Source organism: Saimiri boliviensis, chromosome 11, assembly GCF_048565385.1.
Source record: "Saimiri boliviensis isolate mSaiBol1 chromosome 11, mSaiBol1.pri, whole genome shotgun sequence".
Classification (NCBI taxonomy): Eukaryota; Metazoa; Chordata; class Mammalia; order Primates; family Cebidae; genus Saimiri; species Saimiri boliviensis.
In genome coordinates this window covers 43,160,568-43,182,985 of record NC_133459.1, presented here as the reverse complement: position 1 = coordinate 43,182,985, position 22,418 = coordinate 43,160,568, and the positions used below count along the sequence as shown (strand labels likewise).

Genomic DNA, 22,418 nt, shown 5'->3' with positions numbered 1-22,418 from the left:
GGGAGCACATTACCACCCTGGCCTCAGCCACCCCACATCCATCTCTTAGTTCAGATTCAGGTCACCAGGGAGATGAATGGCTCAGGCTCTTGGGGAACAGCCCTGGGGAAAAGCAGGAAGAAGGCAGTATGGCCAGATTCCTCCTGGAGCAGCAGAAGACTGCTGGGGGGTGGGGTTTGGGAGAAGAGGAGGGGAGGTGGTGGTGGTCATGGTGGAAAGGGGGGCAAGAGAGAGGGGTAGGGGAAGGATGGGAATAATAGTAACAGCCACTACTTACTGAACTCTTTATTCTAGGCAGTGCTAAGCAGTTGTGTATTTAATTTCAATGACAGGTAGATACTAGTATTATCTACATTCTAGAGATGAAGAAACTGAACTTCAGAGAGGTGTGTGACTTGCCTAAGGTCACAGATGGAGCCAGGACTGAGCCCACCCTCCTATGCTGTCCTATATAGCTTATAGGGATTACGATGGCAGTGGCAGTTTCTCCAGTTGCCACATAAAATGGTTTCAGACCCAGTCTGGGTTCTCTCAGCTGTGCCAAGGTTTGGGGGCTGCCATGCCTTATCCTTGGGTCCTGCGTTCTCTGCTCTTTGGCAGCTGGTTTTCTAGCTTTGATGGCCACCTTGCTGCGTTTCCTGATGGTTTGAAGGGGAATAAGAGGACCTAACTTGGTCCTCTCTTTTGTTCTTGCTCCCAGTGTTCACTGTCGTTCAGTCACTTAATCCAGCACCAAGGTATCTGTGTGTCTGTGTATCGGACTCAGTTCATCTGCCTCCACAAATTCACTTGCCCTTGTCTCGTCTGCAACCCCAACTCTGGCCATTGGCCACTTGTTTGTTGGCCAGCCCAACTGCCACTCCCCCCTCATTTACTACCACCTCTGGTTATCTTTGTTTCCCCTGGGAGGAGGGTTAGGTTTTGACACAGCCTCCAATGTGCCCACTGTAGTGGGACTGCAGTGGACCTAATCTGACCCAACCAGAGGCTTTCATTCCTCTCACCGTTTCTAGTCTCAAATGAATTTGCTTCAGGGTGTGGCATCTGGCACCCCCTGTGGCTACTGCAGTGGTGTGATAACACAACCCTTCCTGTCAGACAGGATGGTTCTATACATCCTATACGACAGAGCAACTAGCTGTATTTTCTTTGAGGCGCTGGACAACTTCTCAGTAAGACACTATCTTGTACTTTCTTTCCCTCCTTCCCTGCCTCACTTTTCCCTTCCCCGTACTCTTTTATTTACTTATTTATTCAAAACATGGGGCTTGCCAGGCGCTGTGGCTCACGCCTGTAATCCCAGCACTTTGGGAGGCCGAGGCGAGTGGATCACGAGGTCAAGAGATCGAGACCATCCTGGTCAACATAGTGAAACCCCGTCTCTACTAGAAAAATACAAAAAATTAGCTGGGCATGGTGGCGCGTGCCTGTAATCCCAGCTACTCAGGAGGCTGAGGCAGGAGAATTGCCTGAACCCAGGAGGCGGAGGTTGCGGTGAGCCGAGATCGTGCCATTGCACTCCAGCCTGAGTAACAAGAGTGAAACTCCATCTCCAAAAAAAAAAAAAAAAAAAAAAAAAAAAAAGACATGGGGTCTTGCCATGTTGCCCAAGCTAGTCTTGAACTCCTGACTCTAAGCGATCCTCCTGCTTCAGTCTCTTGCCTCCTGAGTAGCTGGGACTACTACATGCGTCACCATGCCTGGCTCCCCTCACTCTTGATGCCTTGGGATTATACTCCCCAGTTAAATTTGAGCACATAAGTTTTAGCTCAGCTCTGTTTTCTTCTTTTACAGAGATGAGATCTTGCTATGCTGAGCAGTCTGGTCATGAACCCCCAGACTCAAACAATTCTTCCACCTTTGCCTGCCAAAGTGTTGGGATTACAGGCATGAGCCATTGTGCCCAGCCCAGGCTCTGTTTTCTAGGGAACCAGACAGCACACACAGAGCCACGGCTTGGGAAAGCCAAGTGCTGGGTCAGGCGGCAGTGTAAGTCACCAAGTGTATACTGAGCTGTTAAACTGTTCTATTATGTGAATGCATTTTCCTGGTCTTTGTACAGAAAGAGCCTACAGTGTGGTGAAGTCCTGGAAGCTGTAGAGTTGAGCCCTAGAGCACCAAGGAGGAAAGAGCACATTCTAGGGGAATAAAGGGTACCATGGAAGGCTCCACAGAGGATTTTGGGGCTGGGTATTAAATAAAGCCTTGAATCCAGATAGTATAGATTTACTTCATTCTTAAGGCCAAGGTTGGCTGTGCCCTACTCTCAGGCCATGACTCAGTATATAAGCAAGCTATCTCACTGCCTCTTATTTGTCTTATTTTTATATTTATGTACTTGTTTATTATCTGTTCTTCCTCCTGCAGCCCCTCTCCAATTTACTTATTATGACTCACTGCAGCCTTGTCCTCCTGGGCTCCAGCGATCCTCCCACCTCAGCCTCCTGAGTAGCTAGGACTATAAGCACATGCCACGACACCTGGCTAGTTTTAAACTTTTCTGTAGAGATGGGAATCTCATTACATTGCCCAAGCTGGCCTTGAACTCCTGGTCTCAAAGGATCCTCCAGCCTGAGCCTCCCAAAGTGTTAGAATTACAGACATGAGCCATGGCACCCAGCTTCCCTCTCCAATTTAAAGTCTCCTTGAGAATACAGGATTTCTGTGTTTTTATTCATCAATGAATCCTCAGCAACAGAAATCGTGCCTGACACTTGAGAGGCATTATAAATACAGGTGGACAGACTGACCAACTGAGGTTAATGTCTAGGTAACAGAAAGAGAATCTATTCCGGCTCCAAGAATTGGGGGATAGTGCCTCTACTTTACTGACCTTGGGATACGTCTGTCCCTGCTGCTGTTTATTCCCTCATTTGTTCACAGACATTTATTGCAGGCCTTCTTTAGGCCCATGTGTTACTGACACAACATGAACAATATGGAAAAAATGCTTTCCCTAAAGGGCTTATAACCCTGTGGGAGTGACAACAAGCAAACAGATAATTATAAAACAGTATGAGAAATGCTGTAGGTGCACAGTAGAATCACCTAACCTATTACATGGGTGGGATTAAGGAAGGCATTCCCTGATATGGGGATTACCAGGCACTCCCAGCTCAGGTGGGAATTGTTACATTAAGGTCCGATCTCAGAGGTGGTAGGCCCAGAAATGACATCTTTTATTTTTTTTGAGACAGAGTCTCGCTTTGTTGCCAGTCTGGAGTGCAGTGGTATGATCTTGGCTCATTGCAACCTCTGCCTCCTGGGTTCAATCGATTCTCCTGCCTCAGCCTCCTGAGCACAGACGTATCCCAAGGTCAGTAAAGCCTCTGGCTACAGGCGCTCTACCACGCCCGGCTAAGTTTTGTATTTTTAGTAGAGATGGAGTTTCACTATGTTAGCCAGGATGCTTTCGATCTCTTGACCTCGTGATCCGCCCACCCCGGCCTCCCAAAGTGCTAGGATTACAGGCAAGAGCCACCGTGGCCGGTCAGTGACATCGTCTTAAGTGTAAATATGCAGACAGCACACAGAGGGGCTTGGTAACTGAAGCTGGGCCCAGAAGATGCGGTCCTGATCGGTTGGGAAGCTGTCAAAGCCATCATTGGCTTGGCTAAGGCTGAGGTTTTCCAGCTCATAACCTGGGACCCATGACTACCCAGAAAGGCATAACCAGCATGAAGAAACACAGTTCTCTCCAGCTTACTGGAGATACTGAGCTCCTCACAGCTGAGGCAAGCCTTTTAAACAGAAGTTTCCTCTGAGTGGACCCGAACGAGTTAGTTCCGTCTTCCTTAGGACGGCCCTTCAGGAATCTAAGCATTTTCCTCTTAGCTTAACCCCTCCTTGTCTCAGGTCTCCCGCAGGCCCACATCAGAGAGTAGATGACAACAATTACTTGTTGAATGAACGATTCATGAGGCGTCACGAAATTGAATCTGTCACCTTGTGAGCCCATATTCACCTACTGGAGGGCGGCAAAACGGAGATGGGGGACCTGGGTCGCTCTAGGCCTTAGAAAGTTTCGTTTTAAAAAAAATTCCTTTCGCAGCTCAGAAGTGATGCCCCCGCCCCCGCCTTCTCCTCTGAGTTCGTGCAACGTCAAAACTACAAGTCCCATAAGGCCGGCCGCCGGGAGTCACCATCTTTACACGCCTTAGCGCGCATGTCGGCGGGACAGCGAGCATTTGGGGAGAAGAAGCCCCGCCCCACTGCGGCCCATTGGTTAAAGGGGCCGGCAGCGAGCTCAGCGGTTGGCCACAGCGCCCGCCCGTCCGCCGCGTCGGTCGGGGTCAGAGTGCGCGGAGGTGAGTCGGTGTGTTGTGGACTCGTGGTGCTGGCTGCCGTTGTTGAGGCGGCCGGGAACGGGCGGTGGGGAGCGGGCGGAGCTGGCCCTGCCTCTGCCTGGCTGGTGCCGCAGTCGGCGCGGGCCGCGCCCGCCGCCGCCAACTGCCCTGAGCGCCTGCTGAGGCTGAGGGAGACGTCGGGGCCTGCACCTGGAGGGAGCCTGCCGCGCTGGCCCCGAGGAGGGGGCGTTGCCATGGCGACAGCCTCTCCCGCTGCTGACGGGGGGCGGGGGCGGCCCTGGGAAGGAGGGCTGGTCTCCTGGCCCCCCGCCCCTCCCCTTACTCTCCCCTGGACTTGGATGGGCCCGAGTTGGGGGCAACACCCCGGGGTGGGTGATGCTGAATGGTCCCCCCAAGATTGGGCCTTGGTTAATGCATGCGGGGTGAGCTTCGCGGTGCGCAGAGTTTGTGCAACCTGGGGTGCTGGCCCATGTGCTCACCCTGTATGCTTAATCTAATGAGTAACGTTCTGGTGGAGGGGGAGTGGGGCAGAGCTTTGCAAGACAGGATGGGTGAGTTTATTAAGGGGGTTGACTTCTTACCTGGGATTACTAGAGAAGAAAAAGGTTTGACCAGAGAGGCTGGAAATGGAGCAAGGAGATTGTAGATAGAACATTTCCCTTGACCCTCTCCTCAACACATGCACACACACCAGGTTAGCAGTTTACCTCTGTAAATCTGCAGGTGGTAATAGTGACGGTGAAAGGAGTGACTAAGGGGCTTAATCTGGCTAGCTTTCTGTTTGCCTGTCTTGCAAATGGTCCAGCAACAGGTGTTTTCTTAAAAAAAAAAAAAAAAAAAAAAAAAAGCATGAACTTGGATTGAAGCTTGACTGCGAGGTCTTGCAAAATATAACTGCTCCTTGTTGACTTGGAAGATGCTGGATGTGGGGCTCCTCAATGGGGGTTTGGATTTTGTCCTTAGAGCTGAATTTTGCAACGAATAGTGCCCTTGATTGCGTCTGCGAGAGGTCTCTGGCCACTTCAATGGTATTTACTCTTTTCAGACATTTCGTCAGTCCAGCGGAGGGGCAGCAAAACGTGAATCCTATTGGCTAAAAGACTGTACACTATTCAAACCATAGTAGGTTGTGAGTGGCTAAATGAGTTTTGATTGTAGAGTTTCTTCGAGAAATTGGCTTCATCAAATTCTGCTTTATTCTGACTTGATCATATACAGCATGCCTTGTTTTAGTGGGTTCTTGCGTGGAGCTTAAGTTTATTATACCTGAATCTCCTACCATTTAAAAGCCAATTTATAAACAGGGATTTGGAGTGTGACTCCACTAATGTGTGTCTGTGATCCTGGTTAGAAACCCACTTGGCTGCCCTTCTTCAGGAGGTAGGGGTTGGGGGAAGGGAGCTGCCGGGAAGTGATTGATAAGGTTTCCTTTATGGATTCTGTGGTGCTTCACTGGAGCTCAGAGCACTTTGGCAACTTAAGCACTCCAAATTAAAAGCTCATTAACAATTCCTGCCCAAAGATCCTGTAAATAATCAGCTAGCTAGGTCATAGAGTTTGGCTAAGAGCTCTTCTTCCAACTTGAAATTTTCAAATAAAAGTGCTTTTATTCCCTTTCATTTCGAAAGTGTTTTCTTTGTGGTGGGATAAATTGGTGAGTGGCTTTTTCCCAGGGGATCTGAGTAGAAGAAAGGCTTAAATGTGTGGAATAGTAGACAGGAATATATTGGTTCCAACCCTAGGTGTTTCTTTATGGAAAATATGTCACTAACAGGGGCATCTCTGCAACTTTCAGTCCTTTAGAGAATATGAATTAGTTGAAAAGCATGATAGGTATGTGTTGATGTTTCACTTGGAATTTAGTTATCTTGACTTTCTTACAGCTTGAGGCAGGCTTGGATGTATCCTGAAAGTGTTTCCTCGTCTATGTGGCCATTTGCAGTTTGGCTTGTGGATTTGTGGCAACCAACTCCTCCCCTAATCCTGGCCCAGCCTTAGTTCCTTAGTTCTGAGGACTGTCAGCTTTACCAGTGTCTTCCTCCTTGTCTAGACTAGGATTCTGAAATCACCCAAAGAGGCACCAGTTGGTGACTGTCTTTCTCAGTCCAAGCTCAGATATGGTAAATTTTAGTGTTTCTAGGAGGTGAATTTCCATAGGAGGAAAAATACATGACCAGAGAACGTGAAAATCCTTATAAATGTAGTACTAATAGCTTCTGAAAGCTCTTCGGGGTCACTGTCTTTCCACATAGGTAGCTGTCATCCCAAAGTTTGAGTTTAGAGTTTGAGGTGCAGTATCCTTCATGGGGATCTGATGCTTTGTATTGAAATAGACTTGTTGCAGAGATGTGTATTTATCCACAGCATTGGGGCTTTCCAGCTTTCACAGAACCTTCAGCATCCCCAGCTGCCGGTCTTGGGATCTTCGAAGTAAGGAGAGGTGAGAATCCTGTTGCATGGTCAAGTTTGGCTTGATTCCTTCAGAGTATTTGGCCTTGGAGGGTAGGGGGCGAGGGCTGATGCAGATTGTATTTTATTCCCCCACATGTCTCCAAAGTCTAAACAAATTGTATTTTTTTGTAGCTTCTTCTGATAAGGTAACGTATGCTCAAAGTCTGTAGAAACTTACCTGAAGTTTATAAAGTGGTAAGAGTTGGAGGTGGGAGATCCAGACTCTCAAGTTCTGTCACAGTTGCTTTATGGGCATCTCATGAGCACCTGCTTTATGTTCAGGATGGTTGAATAGAGCCAGAATAGCCCATTATTCTGATAAATACACATCTTAAAGAAGGAGAAGGAAACATCTTCATTTGATTTTAAACATTTATTTGTTTGTTTGTTTATTTTAGAGACAGACTCTTGTTAAATTGCCCAGGCTGGACTCAACTCCTGGGCTCAAGTGATCCTCCTCCCCACAAGTAGCTGGAGCTACAGGCATGTACCACCACACCTGGCTCTCATTTGGCTTTTGCTAATGTATTTGACCAAGGCCTTTGGGATATTGGTTTAATTTACGTTGCATGTTACCTTTTGGTGGATGGTTAGTTTCAACCTGTCTATTTTACAAGGATCAGGGACCAGCTAAAGAGGCATACTCTGGATGATTAATATCCAGGACTTGAGCCTATTTGTTCAATAACTAAGGGCCAGGCACTGTGCTAGTTCCTGGGATTGTAGTGGTGAACAAGGAAGCCACTGTCCCTGACACCATAGAACTTACAAATTCATGGGAGAGACTGATAGTAAAAGGGCAGTTATGATACGGTCTGAGAGTGCTATAGTAAAGGGAGGTGAAAAAGCTTCGTGAATACTCAGAAGGGTGTCTAACCCAGACTTGTAGATTCAGGGAAGGCCACTCAGAAGTGGTAACCTCCTCACATAGAATTAAACGAACCCTCAACACTGAAAATTAAAAAAAAGAGAAAAGAAATAGTTGAAGATATGAGGGACCAAGTGTCAGAGCTTTATTAAATTTGAGAAAGGTCAGTGTAGTTGAAACAGAGTACTTAGTGGGCAGGGGACAGGAGCATATGGGGAGAGATGAAGCAGGAGGTAAGCAGAGGCCAGAGCTGTAGCCTTATAAACTCTTAGGATTAGACTGGGGGTAGAAAAAAGATTAGGGCTTTGCAAGCTTTTTCTGTAAGGGATAAGGTAGTAAATATTTAGGTTTGGGTTTCTGTCACAACTTCTCAACTCTGCTCAACTCTGCAGTTATGCGTGAAAGTAGCCTCAGATAGTATGAAAAGTAATGAGCATGGATGTATTCCTGTAAAACTTTCTTTATAAAATAAATAAAGGTGGCAGCTAGATTTGGCCTATGCAACATAGTTTGCTGACCTCTGGGTCATATTTAAGAACAGTAAGCAGCCATTAAAGGGTTTTAAGCAGTAGACTGACATTAGACTTGTGTTTTAGAAAGTTGGGAGGCTGGCATGGTGGCTCATGCCTGTAATCCCAGCACTTTGGGAAGCTGAGGCGGGCAGATCACTTGACGTCAGGAGTTTGAGACCAGCCTGGCTAACTTGGCAAAACCCTGTCTGTACTAAACATACAAAAATTAGCTGGGCGTGGTGGTATATGTCGTAATCCCAGCTGCATGGGAGGCTGAGCGGGAGAATCACTTGAACCCGGAAGGCGGAGGTTGCAGTGAGCTCAGGTGGTACTACTGCACTCTGGCCTGGGTGACAGAGCGAGACTCTGTCTCAAAAAAAAAAAAAAAAAGAAAAAGTTTGCTGTGATTTCATTGTGAAAAATGCATTGAAGGGAACAGACAATACTGGAGGCAGAGACTAGTCAGGAGGCTGTGGCAATTACGTGGATAGCATTTTATTTTTCCCTTTTGTGGCATTGTTTTGGTTCTTAAAAATTGAGTACATGGCTGGGCACGGTAGTTTATGCCTATAGTCTCTGCACTTTGGGAGGCCGAGGCTTGAGGCAGGTGATTGGGACCAACCTGGTCAACATACCAAGAACCATCTCTACAAAAAACACCAAAAATCAAAAACAACAAACACTGATCTATAGCTATGCTTTTCTTATAAATAAAAAAATTGAGTATAACTGAATCTTTGCATATATGAGTATAATGGTTCTTTTTACTAACTTCTTCCCAAAGAATTTATTGGAGATACTGGCTTCTATTTTACAGACTGGAAAAGATGTAGAAAGGGAAAGTTGGTATAAAATGAATTGAAAGAGCTGGGCGCAGTGGCTCTTACCCATAATCCCAGGACTTTGGGAGGCTGAGGTCGGTGCATCACTTGAGGCCAGGAGTTTGAGACCAGCCTGGCCAACATGGCAAAACCCCATTTCTACTAAAAATACAAAAATTAGTTGGATGTGGTGGCATGTGCCTGTAATCCTAGCTACTTGGGAGGCTGAGGCATGAGAATTGCTTGAACCTGGAGGTGGAGGTTGCAGTGAGCTGAGATTGTGCCTGGGCAACAGAGCGAGACTCTCAAAAAAAAAAAAAAAATTAAAAGGCCTTGGAAACTATATTTAATGAAGGAGATATGGAATAAACAGAGCCTTAGAAAGGGTCTTGGTCTTAGGGTTCACAGCTTAATGCCAATTAATTTGAACTTCTTGAACTGTACACACAGAGGATGACCCATTTTCCTAAGCTTTCCAGGGAATTGCCCTCGTTCTATACATGTCCTACTTGGTCTCTCCTTTCCTTGCTTGTAGCACTGATAACCTCTTCCTGGTTTTGGAAATGCCTCCCAGTTAGGTATGATGGTATATGTCAAGGACAGGGACCAAATAAAATACTGTATTTGGTGAGTGTCCGTTGAATAGGTGAGAGGCCGGTGCCTGTACTTTCCCTTTCTTCCTGTTTTCCCTTTGCAGGAGGTCTTCATCCTATAAGCCCCAGTGTAGGTTTCTGATAGCAGTGTTTATGTGACCTTGGACAAGTGACTTAGCTCTCTGAGCTTCACTTTGCTACCTGTAAAATGGAGATAATGAGACTTAGTCGAGTTGGCTGAAGGGTTTAATAATGTATGTAAAACTCTTCACACAGCGTCTTGATAACTTTTATCACTAACAGTATTTTATATAATTAATAAGTTTCAAAAAGCAGCCAGGAGTTGGGTGGCTTGGCCTTTGGCTTTGTATTTTTTGGGTCCTTACAGTTGTCACTGAGAACGTATGATAAAAATGTAGCCACTTATGGTGGCAGCCAGCAGACAGGAGGAATTTACTAAAGCCAGGCACCGCTCTTCATAATAGAAAATTTTTGGATAACCGGTGTTCCATTTCAGAATCCCAGAACTGGCAGGGTGTGGTGGCTCACACCTCTAATTCTACCACTTTGGGAGGTTGAGGTGGGTGGATCACCTGAGGTCAGGAGTTTGAGACCAGCCTGGCCAACATGGTGAAACCCTGTTTCTACAAAAATATAAAAACTTAGCCAGGTGTGGTGGTGCACACCTGTAGTCCCAGCTACTCAGGAGGCTGAGGCAGGAGAATTGTTTGAACCCAGGAGGTGGAGATTGCAGTGAGCCCACATTGTGCCACTGCACTCCAGCCTGGGCAACAGAGTGAGACTGTCTCAAGACAAAAAACAAAAAACAGAATCCCAGAACTTTTTTCAGTGTGGACCTTAGTCCCAACACCATCAGTAAAGCAAATCGAGTGAGCAACTTCCTGATAGAAATTCACCAAAGTGTGACCAGCTATTCCTCCCTGTCTGTCTGGGGTCATTTATTAGTGTTGCCACCCTGTGGCCCTACATCTTTGTAAAGTGCCTCTCAAATTTTTTAAAATTGCTTTTCACCAGCACTCTGGGAAGTGGGTCAGATGGTCAGCATTCTTGTCCTTGATACCATATGAAGAAACTGAGGCCCAGGAAGGTTAAATGAGTTGCCTGAGGTCATGCTTCTATGTACTGTCAAAGCTAGGGCAGATTCGCCTCCAGATGAAAGTGTGTTAGTTTATTGCCATGACTTCGTTTTCCTTGAGTGAGAGCTGCGTAGTCATTGCAGGACTGCAGTCGGAGGCATGCCTTGTCCAGATCTACTGAGCTTGGTTTGGGTCTTACTTCATCCATTTGGTTCTGTTGGGTTTTAGTTAATGATTGCTAGAACCAGGACTGTTGGGAAGCAGATTCCCTTTGGGTCGTTGTTTTTAGCCTTTCCTCTTTGGGGACATTCCTTGAGGAGCCTTGGGTTACCAGGGATTGCTTTGATATGTTCAAAATTGTGCCTTGTGCCCCACAGCTACAGGTAAAATCAAAAGGAGGATAATTTATGGGAGTGTCAGAGCTGGCCGCTGGCACCTCAGGAGGCCATTAGTATGCCTGTTCAGACCCTCTGTGTCCTTGCAATTGATTCTTCTTTGCATGAGCCTGATTTGGGAAGCTGTAGATTTGTGGGTAGTGATTGGATGTGACAGTCCAAACACCGGTCCCTAAATTAATCCTTTTAATGGTATTCCGGCACCAAGGCAATTCTCTCTCTGTCTCTCTTTTTCTCTTTCTCTCTCTGTCTCTCTCTCTTGTTCTCTTGCTTTCACTCTTTTTTGCTCTTTTTTAACTAGGGAGGACAGAATGGGGTGGGCTAGGAGGAAGGATAAAGAAAGGAAGAGAAGAAGCTTTGTTTAGTGCTTAGGCCCTGCTCTGTTCTAATTAGCATGTTCTAATTCCAGAGCAGTTGGCATCATGACTGTGGGCATATTAATTCATTCAGCAAACATTTACTCTCACTTACTTTGTGCCTGGTCCTGTGCTGGGTGCTGGGAATACAGAAATGAATAAAATGTGGTCTTTACCCTTACAGATCTAGCTCAGTGTTTCTCAGGCTTTAAAAACTCTTGCACCATTTAGATTAAAACATACACACACACACACACACACACACAGCCACCCCCAAAACAATCTCACCCTCTTTAATGCTATTTGAAATTTTAAAATGCATTAGTCTGACAAGCAAATCAAAGAATTATGTCAAATATGCTTTTTAAAAAAAAAAAAAAAAACACACATGTGTACACAAACACCTATACTGCTGTCTTCTCTCCTTCTCCCTTAACTCCTTGAAAATTGCTGGTAGTAGAAGAAACATACCTAATATCTTACAATGTAATGAGATAAAAGTTATGAAGTGGGAATAAACTGTGCCACTGGATCATACTTAAGCAATTAGCTTTATGATGGAGTGTCAGCTTGATTTGGGTCCTACTTTATCCATTTGGTTCTGTTGGGTTTTAATTAATGATTGCTAGAACCATCAAAAAGAAAAAAGAGAAAGCCACCAAAAGGGGGGAGATTTGAACTGGATTTTGAAGAAGGAGTCATAATTTGGCAAAAAAATGGAAGTGCATTCCAAAATGGGGAGCAGCATTTGCCAAAGCACAGATTTGTAAAAGGAAACGTCACATTTGGGTACTTGAGTAAGAATTGTTTATAACCGTGCCTCCTGCCAGTTTTCCACTCTGTAAGATGGAAAGATTTGCTCCTCTGGAATTTTGTTTGAGAAAAGGCTTCGACTTCCTTATGCTGCCATTGTTTTAATTCTGCTCTTGTGCTGAGGCCTGTAACTTTTCTTTTTAAAATATAAAAAAATTATGAAAACAAGTTGGGGTGACTTGGATAGACTTAATTATTGCTTAAGGTTGAGTTACTTTTAAAGTTACAGTTTGCCTCAAAAGCAAAACTGCAGTTGATATGCATTGTTGGCCCTGTGTCTGATGGGGGGAATCAGTCATGTGGGAAAACGTGGGCCATCACACATGGTAGAGAACAGTGCCCCAAAGAGCTGAGCACCTCTGAGCCTTAGTTTCCTCATTTGTAATATGAGAATACTGTTACCCATTTTGCTTGATACTTGGGAAGATTAAATGAGGTAAAATACGTAAGTCATCAATACAGTGTCTGACTTGGAGCAGATTTTCAGAAAATGCTGTTTCCCTTTTCTCTTTCTCATGTATTAATAGCTCCCTTTTATTGAGCACTTGCTATTATGCAAAGCACTTTTTGTACATTATATGGTTGAACTGAATCCCAAAGATACAGGTATTATTATAACTATTGTTACAAATAATTTATAGTAGAGTCAGGATTTGAACCTAGGTTTGTCTATTACCAGTGTTTTTTTATGTAACTCCTTGCTTTTACACCAGTTCCCCATCTTGAAACTGGTACTCCTATACCAGGAGTACAGGAAGTATTTAACAGTTCTAGGTACCTCTCTTCTGGGATCAGATGCTGTCTACAAATGTGAGAGGTGCTTAAAGGGATGATGTTACCATACCCTGCCCTCCGTTCATCTTTAGTCTATTTATGGTGTTAGGAAACAAGGCTTTGTCCCTTCTTAGGTGTGGTGAAGTTGCAACTGACTTGTAGAACTTTGCAAAAAGATGTCTTCCAGCTTTGGCCGCTAAAAGGAGTTGGCCCAAGCTACTGGACATAGCTGATGGTTTAGCAAACAGCAGGCAAATCAGAAACAATTGCTTCTTTTTTTTTTTTTTTTTTTTTTGAGATGGAGTTTCGCTCTTGTCACCCAGGCTGGAGTGCAATGGCGCGGTCTCGGCTCACCGCAACCTCCGCCTCCTGGGTTCAGGCAATTTTCCTGCCTCAGCCTCCTGAGTAGCTGGGATTACAGGCACGTGCCACCATGCCCAGCTAATTTTCCGTATTTTTAGTAGAGACGGGGTTTCACCATGTTGACCAGGATGGTCTCGATCTCTTGACCTTGTGATCCACCCGCCTCGGCCTCCCAAAGTGCTGGGATTACAGGCTTGAGCCACTGAGCCCGGCCAATTGCTTCTTTTTATGTGCTGCTTGGAACTGCTGAGACAGACTAATTGAAGGAGAAAACAAACCTACTGTGACCTGTGATGTTGCCATCAGAATTTGGTGTTCTGAAGGTCTTTAGTGATTTTAGCTCTGCTGGTAGTTTGGGATTATTAGCAGCTGCTTCTGAGTTGGGGAGGCTCTCCCTAGCCATGCCTTCGAGCAGAAGTAGCTGTAGCTGCAGGCCAAGGCAGTGACTGGGTGTAGAGAAGAGGAGACTGTTTTGTTGAGGTGAGGACCCATTTTTAGAGTTCCTGCTTCCTTTCCACAGTGGGACCATGTGGAGGTTCCAGGGCATGTCAAACTTTGTTTTGTCTTCAACCTCTAGCCTTTAGCAGACTAGACGGAGTCCTTAGGCTCCTGGCCTCTTTTGTACGACTGCACAGCTCAGGAAATGACTAGTGAGACCTTTTCCTTTCCTTGTGTTGGAGCAGTAGCCTGAGACCCTGGCCTTGGAGTGGAGAGCCTGTGTTCTATTCTTACGATTTCTTGCAGTGTGAACCTTGGGCAGTCCTTTTCTCTTCTTTCTGGTCTCATTTTCCCTGGCTGGTTGGACTGTGTTGCCTCTTAGGTTTTCTTTCACCTTTGACAGTTTGTCCTTTTTTTTTTTTTTTTTTTTTTTTTTTGAGACAGAGTCTTGTTCTCTTGCCAGGCTGGAGTGCAGTGGTGCGATCTTGGCTCACTGCAACCTGTCTCCCAGGTTCAAGTGATTCCCCTGCCTTAACCTCCTGAGTAGCTGGGACTACAGGTGCGTACTACTATGCCCGGCTAATTATTTGTATTTTAGTAGAGATGAGGTTTCACCATGGCCAAGATGGTCTCAATCTCCTGACCTTGTGATCTGCCCGCTGTGGCCTCCCAAAGTGCTGGGATTACAGGCGTGAGCCACTGCACCTGGCCGACAGTTTGGTTTTTTCATAGAGAGTGCTCTGGCAGCAAGGATATAGTCATTAGACGGACGATTATGACTTTTGAAGGCATGCAGTTTATTTGTATTTTTTCCTGTTTAGCTGCCTGAGACAAAACCTGTGACTAAGTGAGTTCCAGACAGGTGTTACTGTGTTCTTTGTTGTTGTTTTTGTGACTCAGGAGCCTGAGCACTTGTGGTACTACAGGTCAGATTGGTTCAGGGACTTGTACCAGGGCTGAGAACTGAGGAAGCTATGACTGTTGTATTCCTAAGTGCTTCTGGTCAGCTGGACTCAGAACCTATTGCTGGTACCTCGGAGTAACTCAAATGTATCCCTGACTCCTAGTCTGGCTTTTAATGGAATAAATTGAATCCAGAGTTGGTATAAACATACACCCTCCCAGAGATCCCAAATACACATGGCTGGGGAAGTAGAGTGGGAGTAGACCATATGTTTCACAATGGGCTGCTCTTCTTTTCCCATTTCTAGGCTCCCTTGGCCTGTGTGTATGGATGTTAAAGGTTGACCCCCTCCATTCACCCCTCCAGTAATGGAGGCTATAAAATGTCTGTTTACCCAAGACACCAGAATGACTCCTCTGTGGTTCCTCTAATCTGGTGATTTGGTGCTTCTTTGGTCTCTCAGGTAAATAAAGATTGAGTCTTTTTATAAAGGCATATTATTTCCCTCATTAAATGTGTGTTTTGGCACATGTGTTATTTACCTGATAGACAGTAATGGCTGCAGAGGAGCCATTGGTGTCTGTTGTGTAAATACTCTGCACAGAGACCATCCTCCAGGGGCCCTGGCGCAGGCCTGTTTCTCCAAATCGAGCTGGCCCGTGGCAGTCCTATTTACCCCTCCCCTGTCCCCACTGGGGGCCTGGGCCCTTCATATTGAAGAGAGAATCATTCATTTTCTCCCTTGCCATGGGCTACTAATACCTTTAATTTGCTAGGAGAGGGAAAAGGATGTCTGAGAATAAATGTGTATAAATCTTAGTCTCTGATGAAAGATAGTTTGCAGAAATAGACAGAATCATAAACTTTCTTTTGAGTTCTGGCCCTCAATTAGATACTCAAAGTCCCAGTTGATATTGTAAGGTATAGACTTATAGTCTGCAAACTTGTGACTAAAACATAAAGACATTAATAGAAAAGAGAAATTCCTAAGACACCAGAGGGTACAAGGGCAGGTGGGATGCTGTTGCAGGGAGCAGGGATGTTTCCTTAGAAGGCTCTATGGTGGCAGGAGTGCCAGTGAGGCAGGCATTGAGTGGGGGCTCTTCTAATGGAAACTCGGCTGGATAGGGATACTGTTTGGGCTGAGAGACACTTTGAGTGTCTGCCAGAGAGAATATGCAGCCTACCTTCTGTGGATGTTACAGGGAGATCTCTCTCTTCACATACTGATTGCCCTGATTGTCCTATATTTTTAGTTTTAAAATTTTAACCACTTTGCATATGGATTTTTTTTTTTTTTTTTTTTTTGAGACGGAGTTTTGCTCTTGTTACCCAGGCTGGAGTGCAGTGGCGCGATCTCGGCTCACTGCAACCTCCGCCTCCTGGGCTCAGGCAATTCTCCTCCCTCAGCCTCCTAAGTAGCTGGGATTACAGGCACGCGCCACCACGCCCAGCTAGTTTTCTGTATTTTTAGTAGAGACGGGGTTTCACCATGTTGACCAGGATGGTCTCGATCTCTTGACCTCGTGATCCACCCGCCTTGGCCTCCCAAAGTGCTGGGATTACAGGCTTGAGCCACCGCGCCCGGCGCTGCATATGGATTTTAAAAAAACAATTTATTTTCATTATTTATTTTTTTTTTTCTTTGAGACAGTGTTTTGCTTTTGTTGCCCAGGCTGGAGTGTAGTGGCGCGATCCTGGTGATCTCAGCTCACCACAACCTCCGCCTCCTGGGTTCAAGTGATTCTCCTGCCTTAGTCTCCCGAGTAGCTGGGATTACAGGCATGCACCACCATGCCTGGCTAATTTTGTGTTTTTAGTAGAGACAGGGTTTCTCCATGTTGTTGAGGCTAGTCTCAAACTTCTGACCTCAGGTGATCCCCCTACCTTGGCCTCCCAAAGTGCTGGGATTACAGGCGTGAGCCACCATTCCCTGTCAACAATTTTATTTATTTATTTATTCATTCCTTCATTCATACATACACATGGAGTCTCACTTTGTCACCCAGGCTGGAGTTCAGTGGTGTGATCTCAGCTCACTGCAAACTCTGCCTCCTGGGTTCAAGCGATTCTCCTGCCTCAGCCTCCTGAGTAGCTGGTTTATAGGCATACACTACCATGCCAACATGGGGTTTTGCCATGTTGGCCAGGTTGGTCTTGAACTCTTGACCTCAAGTGATCCGCCTGCCTTGGGCTCCCAGAGTGCTGGGATTATAGGTGTGAGCCACCCCACCCAGCTGATTTAAAAAAAACAATTTTAAAAAAAGGTTTGAAACAGCCCAAATTTACATACAAGTTGGAAGTACAGTACAAATAATTTTTTCCCTGAACCATTTGAGGGTTGTGTTGCCAACCTAATGCCCTGTCACCTTGAATCCTTGATGCAGATTTCCTATAAACAAGGACTTTTTCCTACCTAGTTACGATACAACCATCAAAATAAGGAAATTAACATTGATACGAAACCTCCATCTAATCCTCAAACGCCATTAAAGTTTTGCCACTTGTCCTAAGAATGTCTTTGCGGTAAGATGATCCAGGTCAGCATTGTGGGTTGCATTGGTTATCAAGTCTCTTCAGTCTCCTTTAGACTTTCCTCAATAAACATTCTTTGGCATTCATGACCTTGATACTTTTGAAGATTACAGGCTGGTTATTGTTTAGATTGTCTCTCAATTAGGGTTTGTATGATATTTTCTCATGATTAGATTTAGGCTGTATATCTTCAGGAATGTAACAGAAATGATGTTTTGTTCTTTTCATTGCATGATTTTGATTTATCCCATTACGGATAATATTCACTTTGAACTCTTGATTAAGGTGGTGTCTTCCAGGCTTCTCCATCATAAAATTACTCCTAGTTGTAATTAATAAGTATTTTGTGGGAAGATATTTTGAAACTATGTAAATATCTTACATCAAAGTTTAGTTTCATTGATTTATGTCTTTATGGACTCATGGTTTTCTATTCAGTGCGTTATAATTCATTACTATCATTGTTTCTTGGCCAGTGGATGACTTTTGTATCTTTTTGGTATGTTCCCATCATTCTTTGGGTGTTTCCTTGTTTTCCGGTGCAAGATATTAAGGGCTTATCTTGTATTTCTCTTGCTACATCCCTGGAATCAGCCATTTCTCCAAGGAGCTCTGTTTTATTTAGAAGGCAACTGGGGCTGGGTGCTGTGGCTCATTCCTATAATCCCAGCACTTTGGGATGCCAAGGTAGGAAGAACACTTGAACCCAGGAGTTTGAGGTCAGCCTTGGCAACATAGTGAGACTCTCATCTCTACAAAAAAATAAAAATACTAGCTGGATGTGGTGGTGCATGCCTGTGGTCCAAGCTACCTGGGAGGCTGAGGTGGGAAGATTGCTTGAGCCTGGGAGGTCGAGGCTGCAGTGAGCTATAATTGTGCCACTGCACTGCAGCCTGGGCAACAGAGCAAGACCCTGTCTTAAAAAAAAAAAAAAAAAAAAAAACAACAAGAAGGCAGTAGAGTGCTAGGTGTGCTCATTGCCTTTGTTACTGCTCCCTGGCTCTTCCTTAGAGCTAGGAAATATATATGCATATGCGTGTACATTTATGTGTGTGTGTATCAATCAGTCTGTCTATCTGATATAATTCTAATCAGAAACCATGAGTTCACATTCTTCCTGCCAGTTCAGTCCAACACCACAGATTTTCTCCCTTTCCATATTTTAACTACTTTCTCTAACAGTGAGCTGGGTCCCATTATCCTTAATATATGCACTTCTTTGATCAGTCCCTCTGTATGTAGCTAATTTCCCATTACTGCCACTGCCCTTTACCCCTCATGAGTGCCTCTTTTGCCCTGTCTGTGACACCCCACATCGGACTGCCACCCGACATGGTTGCTCTCCACTCTCCCCTTGCTCTGACATGCTGCACCACACCTTTCCACCTCTACATGGATGCCTTCCTCACCCTGCCTGGGCTCTGACAGTGTTCCCCAGACCTCTCTGGCTTATCCTATTTTACCTGTTACAGATATCTGCTGCCTTCTGCTGCACTTAGTGGCTTTAGGATTGAGTTTTTCAGGAAGGGAAGAGGAAGAGCTACCCTTTGTTTCTTGACTTGAACTGAACTTCGTTGTTAGAAGTAAGGGGAGTGTGGAACCCAGTAACTGCTGGTATGTGGAGGTCCAACCTCCTGATGTCTACTCTTAAGACTTCCTACAAGAGAAGTTGTTTTTTTGTTTTGTTTTTGAGTCATGGTCTTGCTCTAGTCACCCAGACTGGAGTGCAGTGGCGCCATCACAGCTCACTGCAGCCTCAACCTCCTGGCTCAAGAATCCTCCTACTTCACCCTACCAAGTAGCTGGGACTATAGGCATGCACCATCCTGCCTGGCTAATTTTTAATTAATTAATTAATTTTTTAAAGATGGAGTCTCACTCTGTCACCAGGCTGGAGTGCAGTGGCGCGATCTCAGCTCACTGCAGCTTCCACCTCCCAGGTTTAAGTGATTCTCCTGCCTCAGCCTCCCAAGTAGTTGGGACTATAGGTGTGTGCCACCATGCCCAGTTAATTTTTGTATTTTTCGTAGAGACGGAGTTTTACCATGTTGGCCAGGATAGTCTCAATCTCTTGACCTTGTGATCCGCTCACCTCAGCACCCCCAATTTATTTTTTGTAGAAATGAGGTCTCACTATGTTGCCCAGGCTGGTTTCAAACTCCTGGACTCAAGCCATAATTCTCCCTCACCCTCCCACAGTGCTGGGATTACAGGCCTCAGTCACTGTGCTTGGCCAAGAGAAGCTTTTGTTGTAGAGGGAACCTACAACAAAAAGGTGATAAACCAAGGCCTGCAGGCAAGAGGATCACTGGCCATCAGAATAGGGTATATGTAGCATGCTCAATCGGAGGTCTAGAGCATTTTAGGGATGCAGAAGACATCAGTATTATTCTCTGAGGGTACCTTATGCATTAATTGGATTTGTAGGCCCAGAATCTGGGGATCAAGGCTTGGCAGGTGGGCATAGCCCAATAGGATAGTAATAACGATAGGCTAATAGTTATTAAGTCCTTATATGGCAGACACTGTTCTTAGTGCTTTACATTTGTTGTCTCATTTTATTCTCACTTATGGAGTAGTTGCTATTGTTATTGTCATTTTGCACATGAGGAATTGAAGAACAGAGCTTGCCCAAGGTGCCATGGCTAGTAAGTGGTAAAGCCGGGATTCAAACCTGGAAGCTCTCCTTAATCACGGTGCTTAATTGCTTATAGTATTTGGTATACAGGATCTGATTGACTGTATATACTCTGCATATTCTCTGAACATTATAGAACATTAGGATTTTCAGAAGTCTTTACGTTTTTTTATGTGGTTAGAGAAGAGTCTAAGTCCTTGAGGGACTTTGGATCCAAACTAGAATGGGTAATTTGAGCAGACTAGTGTCTCCCGTCTCATCAAGGCTTCCAGTACTGTTCAGGAATAGGTGATGTGAACATTCTGGCCTTCAAAGGGATATTGGCCCTTTGGCCTTTCCAGGAGATTGCATAGTGAAACTCAAGCCAGTGTTTGTCTACTTGGGCTGAGTTTTGGCTGTATTTTTGGTGAGGCTATAAAACAGTAGTGAAAACAAGTGCTGTGCTTGTGCAGAATCTATGAAGAACTTAAAATATATTTTGATCTTAGCTCCACTGAATCCCCCTGAAATCTCATTATAGAGGTGGGGAAATTGAGGACCCACACTAGCATATATCCTAGTAAATATACAGGCAAGTTACTGTAGCTCATTCAGTGAGTCAGGAGAGAGATGGGAAGACAAGCCATACTTGGCATTATGTGCTTCTGCTCAGGTAGCAGTGACCTCATTGCCCTTGAGTGTGCACTGGACTTCACAGGGTGCTAGCTCCTCTACCCTATGTGGAGGGAGCCAGGTGCCCACTTGCAGCCATTCAGAGGGAAGCCTTTGGTTCTGTTGGAATGGTGCGTCTGAAAGTACAAACCATGGCCATTACTGTATTGTATGGTGAAATTTCTTATTTGAGGATTAAAGTTGAGAAAAATTGGAATATTGGGTATTAAAGAGAGAAAGACAACATTTCTGCTTTGTTCCTTTTTTTATTTTTAAGGAAGTTTGAGTTATTTGTGAGTAAAACTTAGGCTTTGATTTTTATATTTAGTTAGGCATCTGAGGAGCAGACATTCTGCAAATTTAAAGGGAAAATTTAAAGGAAGAGTGATTTGATTTTTTTGCACATGTTCACTCAGAAAACTTTACTAGACTTTTAGCCATGCTCCTGTTACTGCCACATCTGGGTTTTCTTTTTCTTCCCTATTTAAAAAGTCCTGCAGTCATTCAGGGCCTGTAGTAGGGACCTAGACTAAGGCAGCAAAAGAGAAGGCCTAAGGCTGTTGCCAGCTGTGCTCTCCAGGCATTGTTCATTCCCCCAGGTGCCACTTACTAGTGTGGGGGTTGGGGAAGCACCAGAATGTCGGGAGCAAACTCCCCTGTGATTCACTTTCTTTGCCTTTGCCTTGGGAGAGGGGAGGAGGGTATGTAGAGATGTCAAGATACAGACTGGAAAGCCAGGGGCAAATGGCTCCTAGTCGAGCTGAGAAGAGAGCCTTGGATATTTTCTGCTGTTTCTCTGAGTCTACTTAGCTTCCAGGACTGATTGTACAACAGGGTCACCTCACGTTACTTTGGGACCCGTAGCTTCAACGTTAACTGTTGCCACCTGAGAAGTGACTGCACAGTTTTTTGAACTTCAGAGCTCCATTTAAAGATGAAGGCCAGTGTTGCATGTTGTTTTGAGAATGATCTGGGAGACTCTGAGCTGTAATAATGCTGCAGGTGCTGCTATTAGGGTCTTGAACTTTAGTAAGAGGTACTGTGATTCAAAAAGGGGCCCAGAAACACTGGGGAGTGGCTCATGTTGTGTGGATATTCCTGAAGACTAGGTGGAGCAGGGACACAGTGGGAGGGAGTAACCCAGGCTCTCTGTTCTTTTTTTTTTTTTTTTTTTTTAACTCTCCTCCCCTAAGTTTTAGATGCTTCTGGATGTTCAATGCTAGCACCTTTACAGACTGGAGCAGCTCGATTTTCTTCGTATTTACTTTCAAGAGCAAGAAAAGTGCTGGGCTCGCACTTATTTTCTCCCTGTGGTGTTCCGGAGTTCTGCTCCATATCCACCAGAAAGCTGGCGGCCCACGGCTTTGGCGCATCCATGGCGGCAATGGTGTCCTTCCCTCCCCAGAGGTATCACTACTTTTTAGTGCTGGATTTTGAGGCCACGTGCGACAAGCCACAGATTCATCCTCAGGTAACTGTTGCATCTTGCTTTAGAAAAGGTGGGGTGGGTAAGGAGGGAGGGAGGATAGTTTTGCTTCCTGGGACCCAAAGGAGCTTTTTCATGTCTTCCTGTCTTTTAGCTACTCATTTAGAGTTCCTGTCTAGGAAGCAGGACTTGGTTCAAGTATGCTAGTGAAAGGTAGACCTGAGAAGTCTCTGGGGAGAACTGGGTACATTGTGTCTCTTTGGTCTCAGCTTTTGGGAATCAAAATATTTCCTTCTTTCCTATCTTTCCTTTCTCTGTTCTCTTCTTTCCTCTATTCTCCTGCTACTGCCACTTGTTCCTTTAAGGAGTACTGTGGTAGCCAGCCTCCAACATGACCTCAGTGATCCTTATCTCCTGGTATTCACACCCTTGGTAGTTCCCCTCCCGCACTGAATCAAAGATATCCCTGTGTAACT

At 45.2% G+C, this 22,418-nt stretch overlaps 1 protein-coding gene across 10 annotated transcripts in view; it reads left to right on the top strand.

The window, feature by feature from the left end:
* Positions 1 to 4,276: 4,276 nt before the first annotated feature.
* Positions 4,277 to 22,418, top strand: part of ERI3 (ERI1 exoribonuclease family member 3) — a 136,303-nt gene continuing 118,161 nt past the window's right edge. For 2 of the 10 annotated variants that reach the window (XM_010347446.3, XM_074380695.1), the window contains exons 1-3: positions 4,456 to 4,675; positions 6,672 to 6,747; positions 21,710 to 21,987. In XM_010347446.3, coding sequence (XP_010345748.2) covers positions 4,541 to 4,675; positions 6,672 to 6,747; positions 21,710 to 21,987 — 489 coding nt within the window. In that variant the 5' untranslated portion in view covers positions 4,456 to 4,540. The other 8 variants (XM_074380697.1, XM_003936928.4, XM_003936927.4 and 5 more) reach the window with 8 other exon arrangements.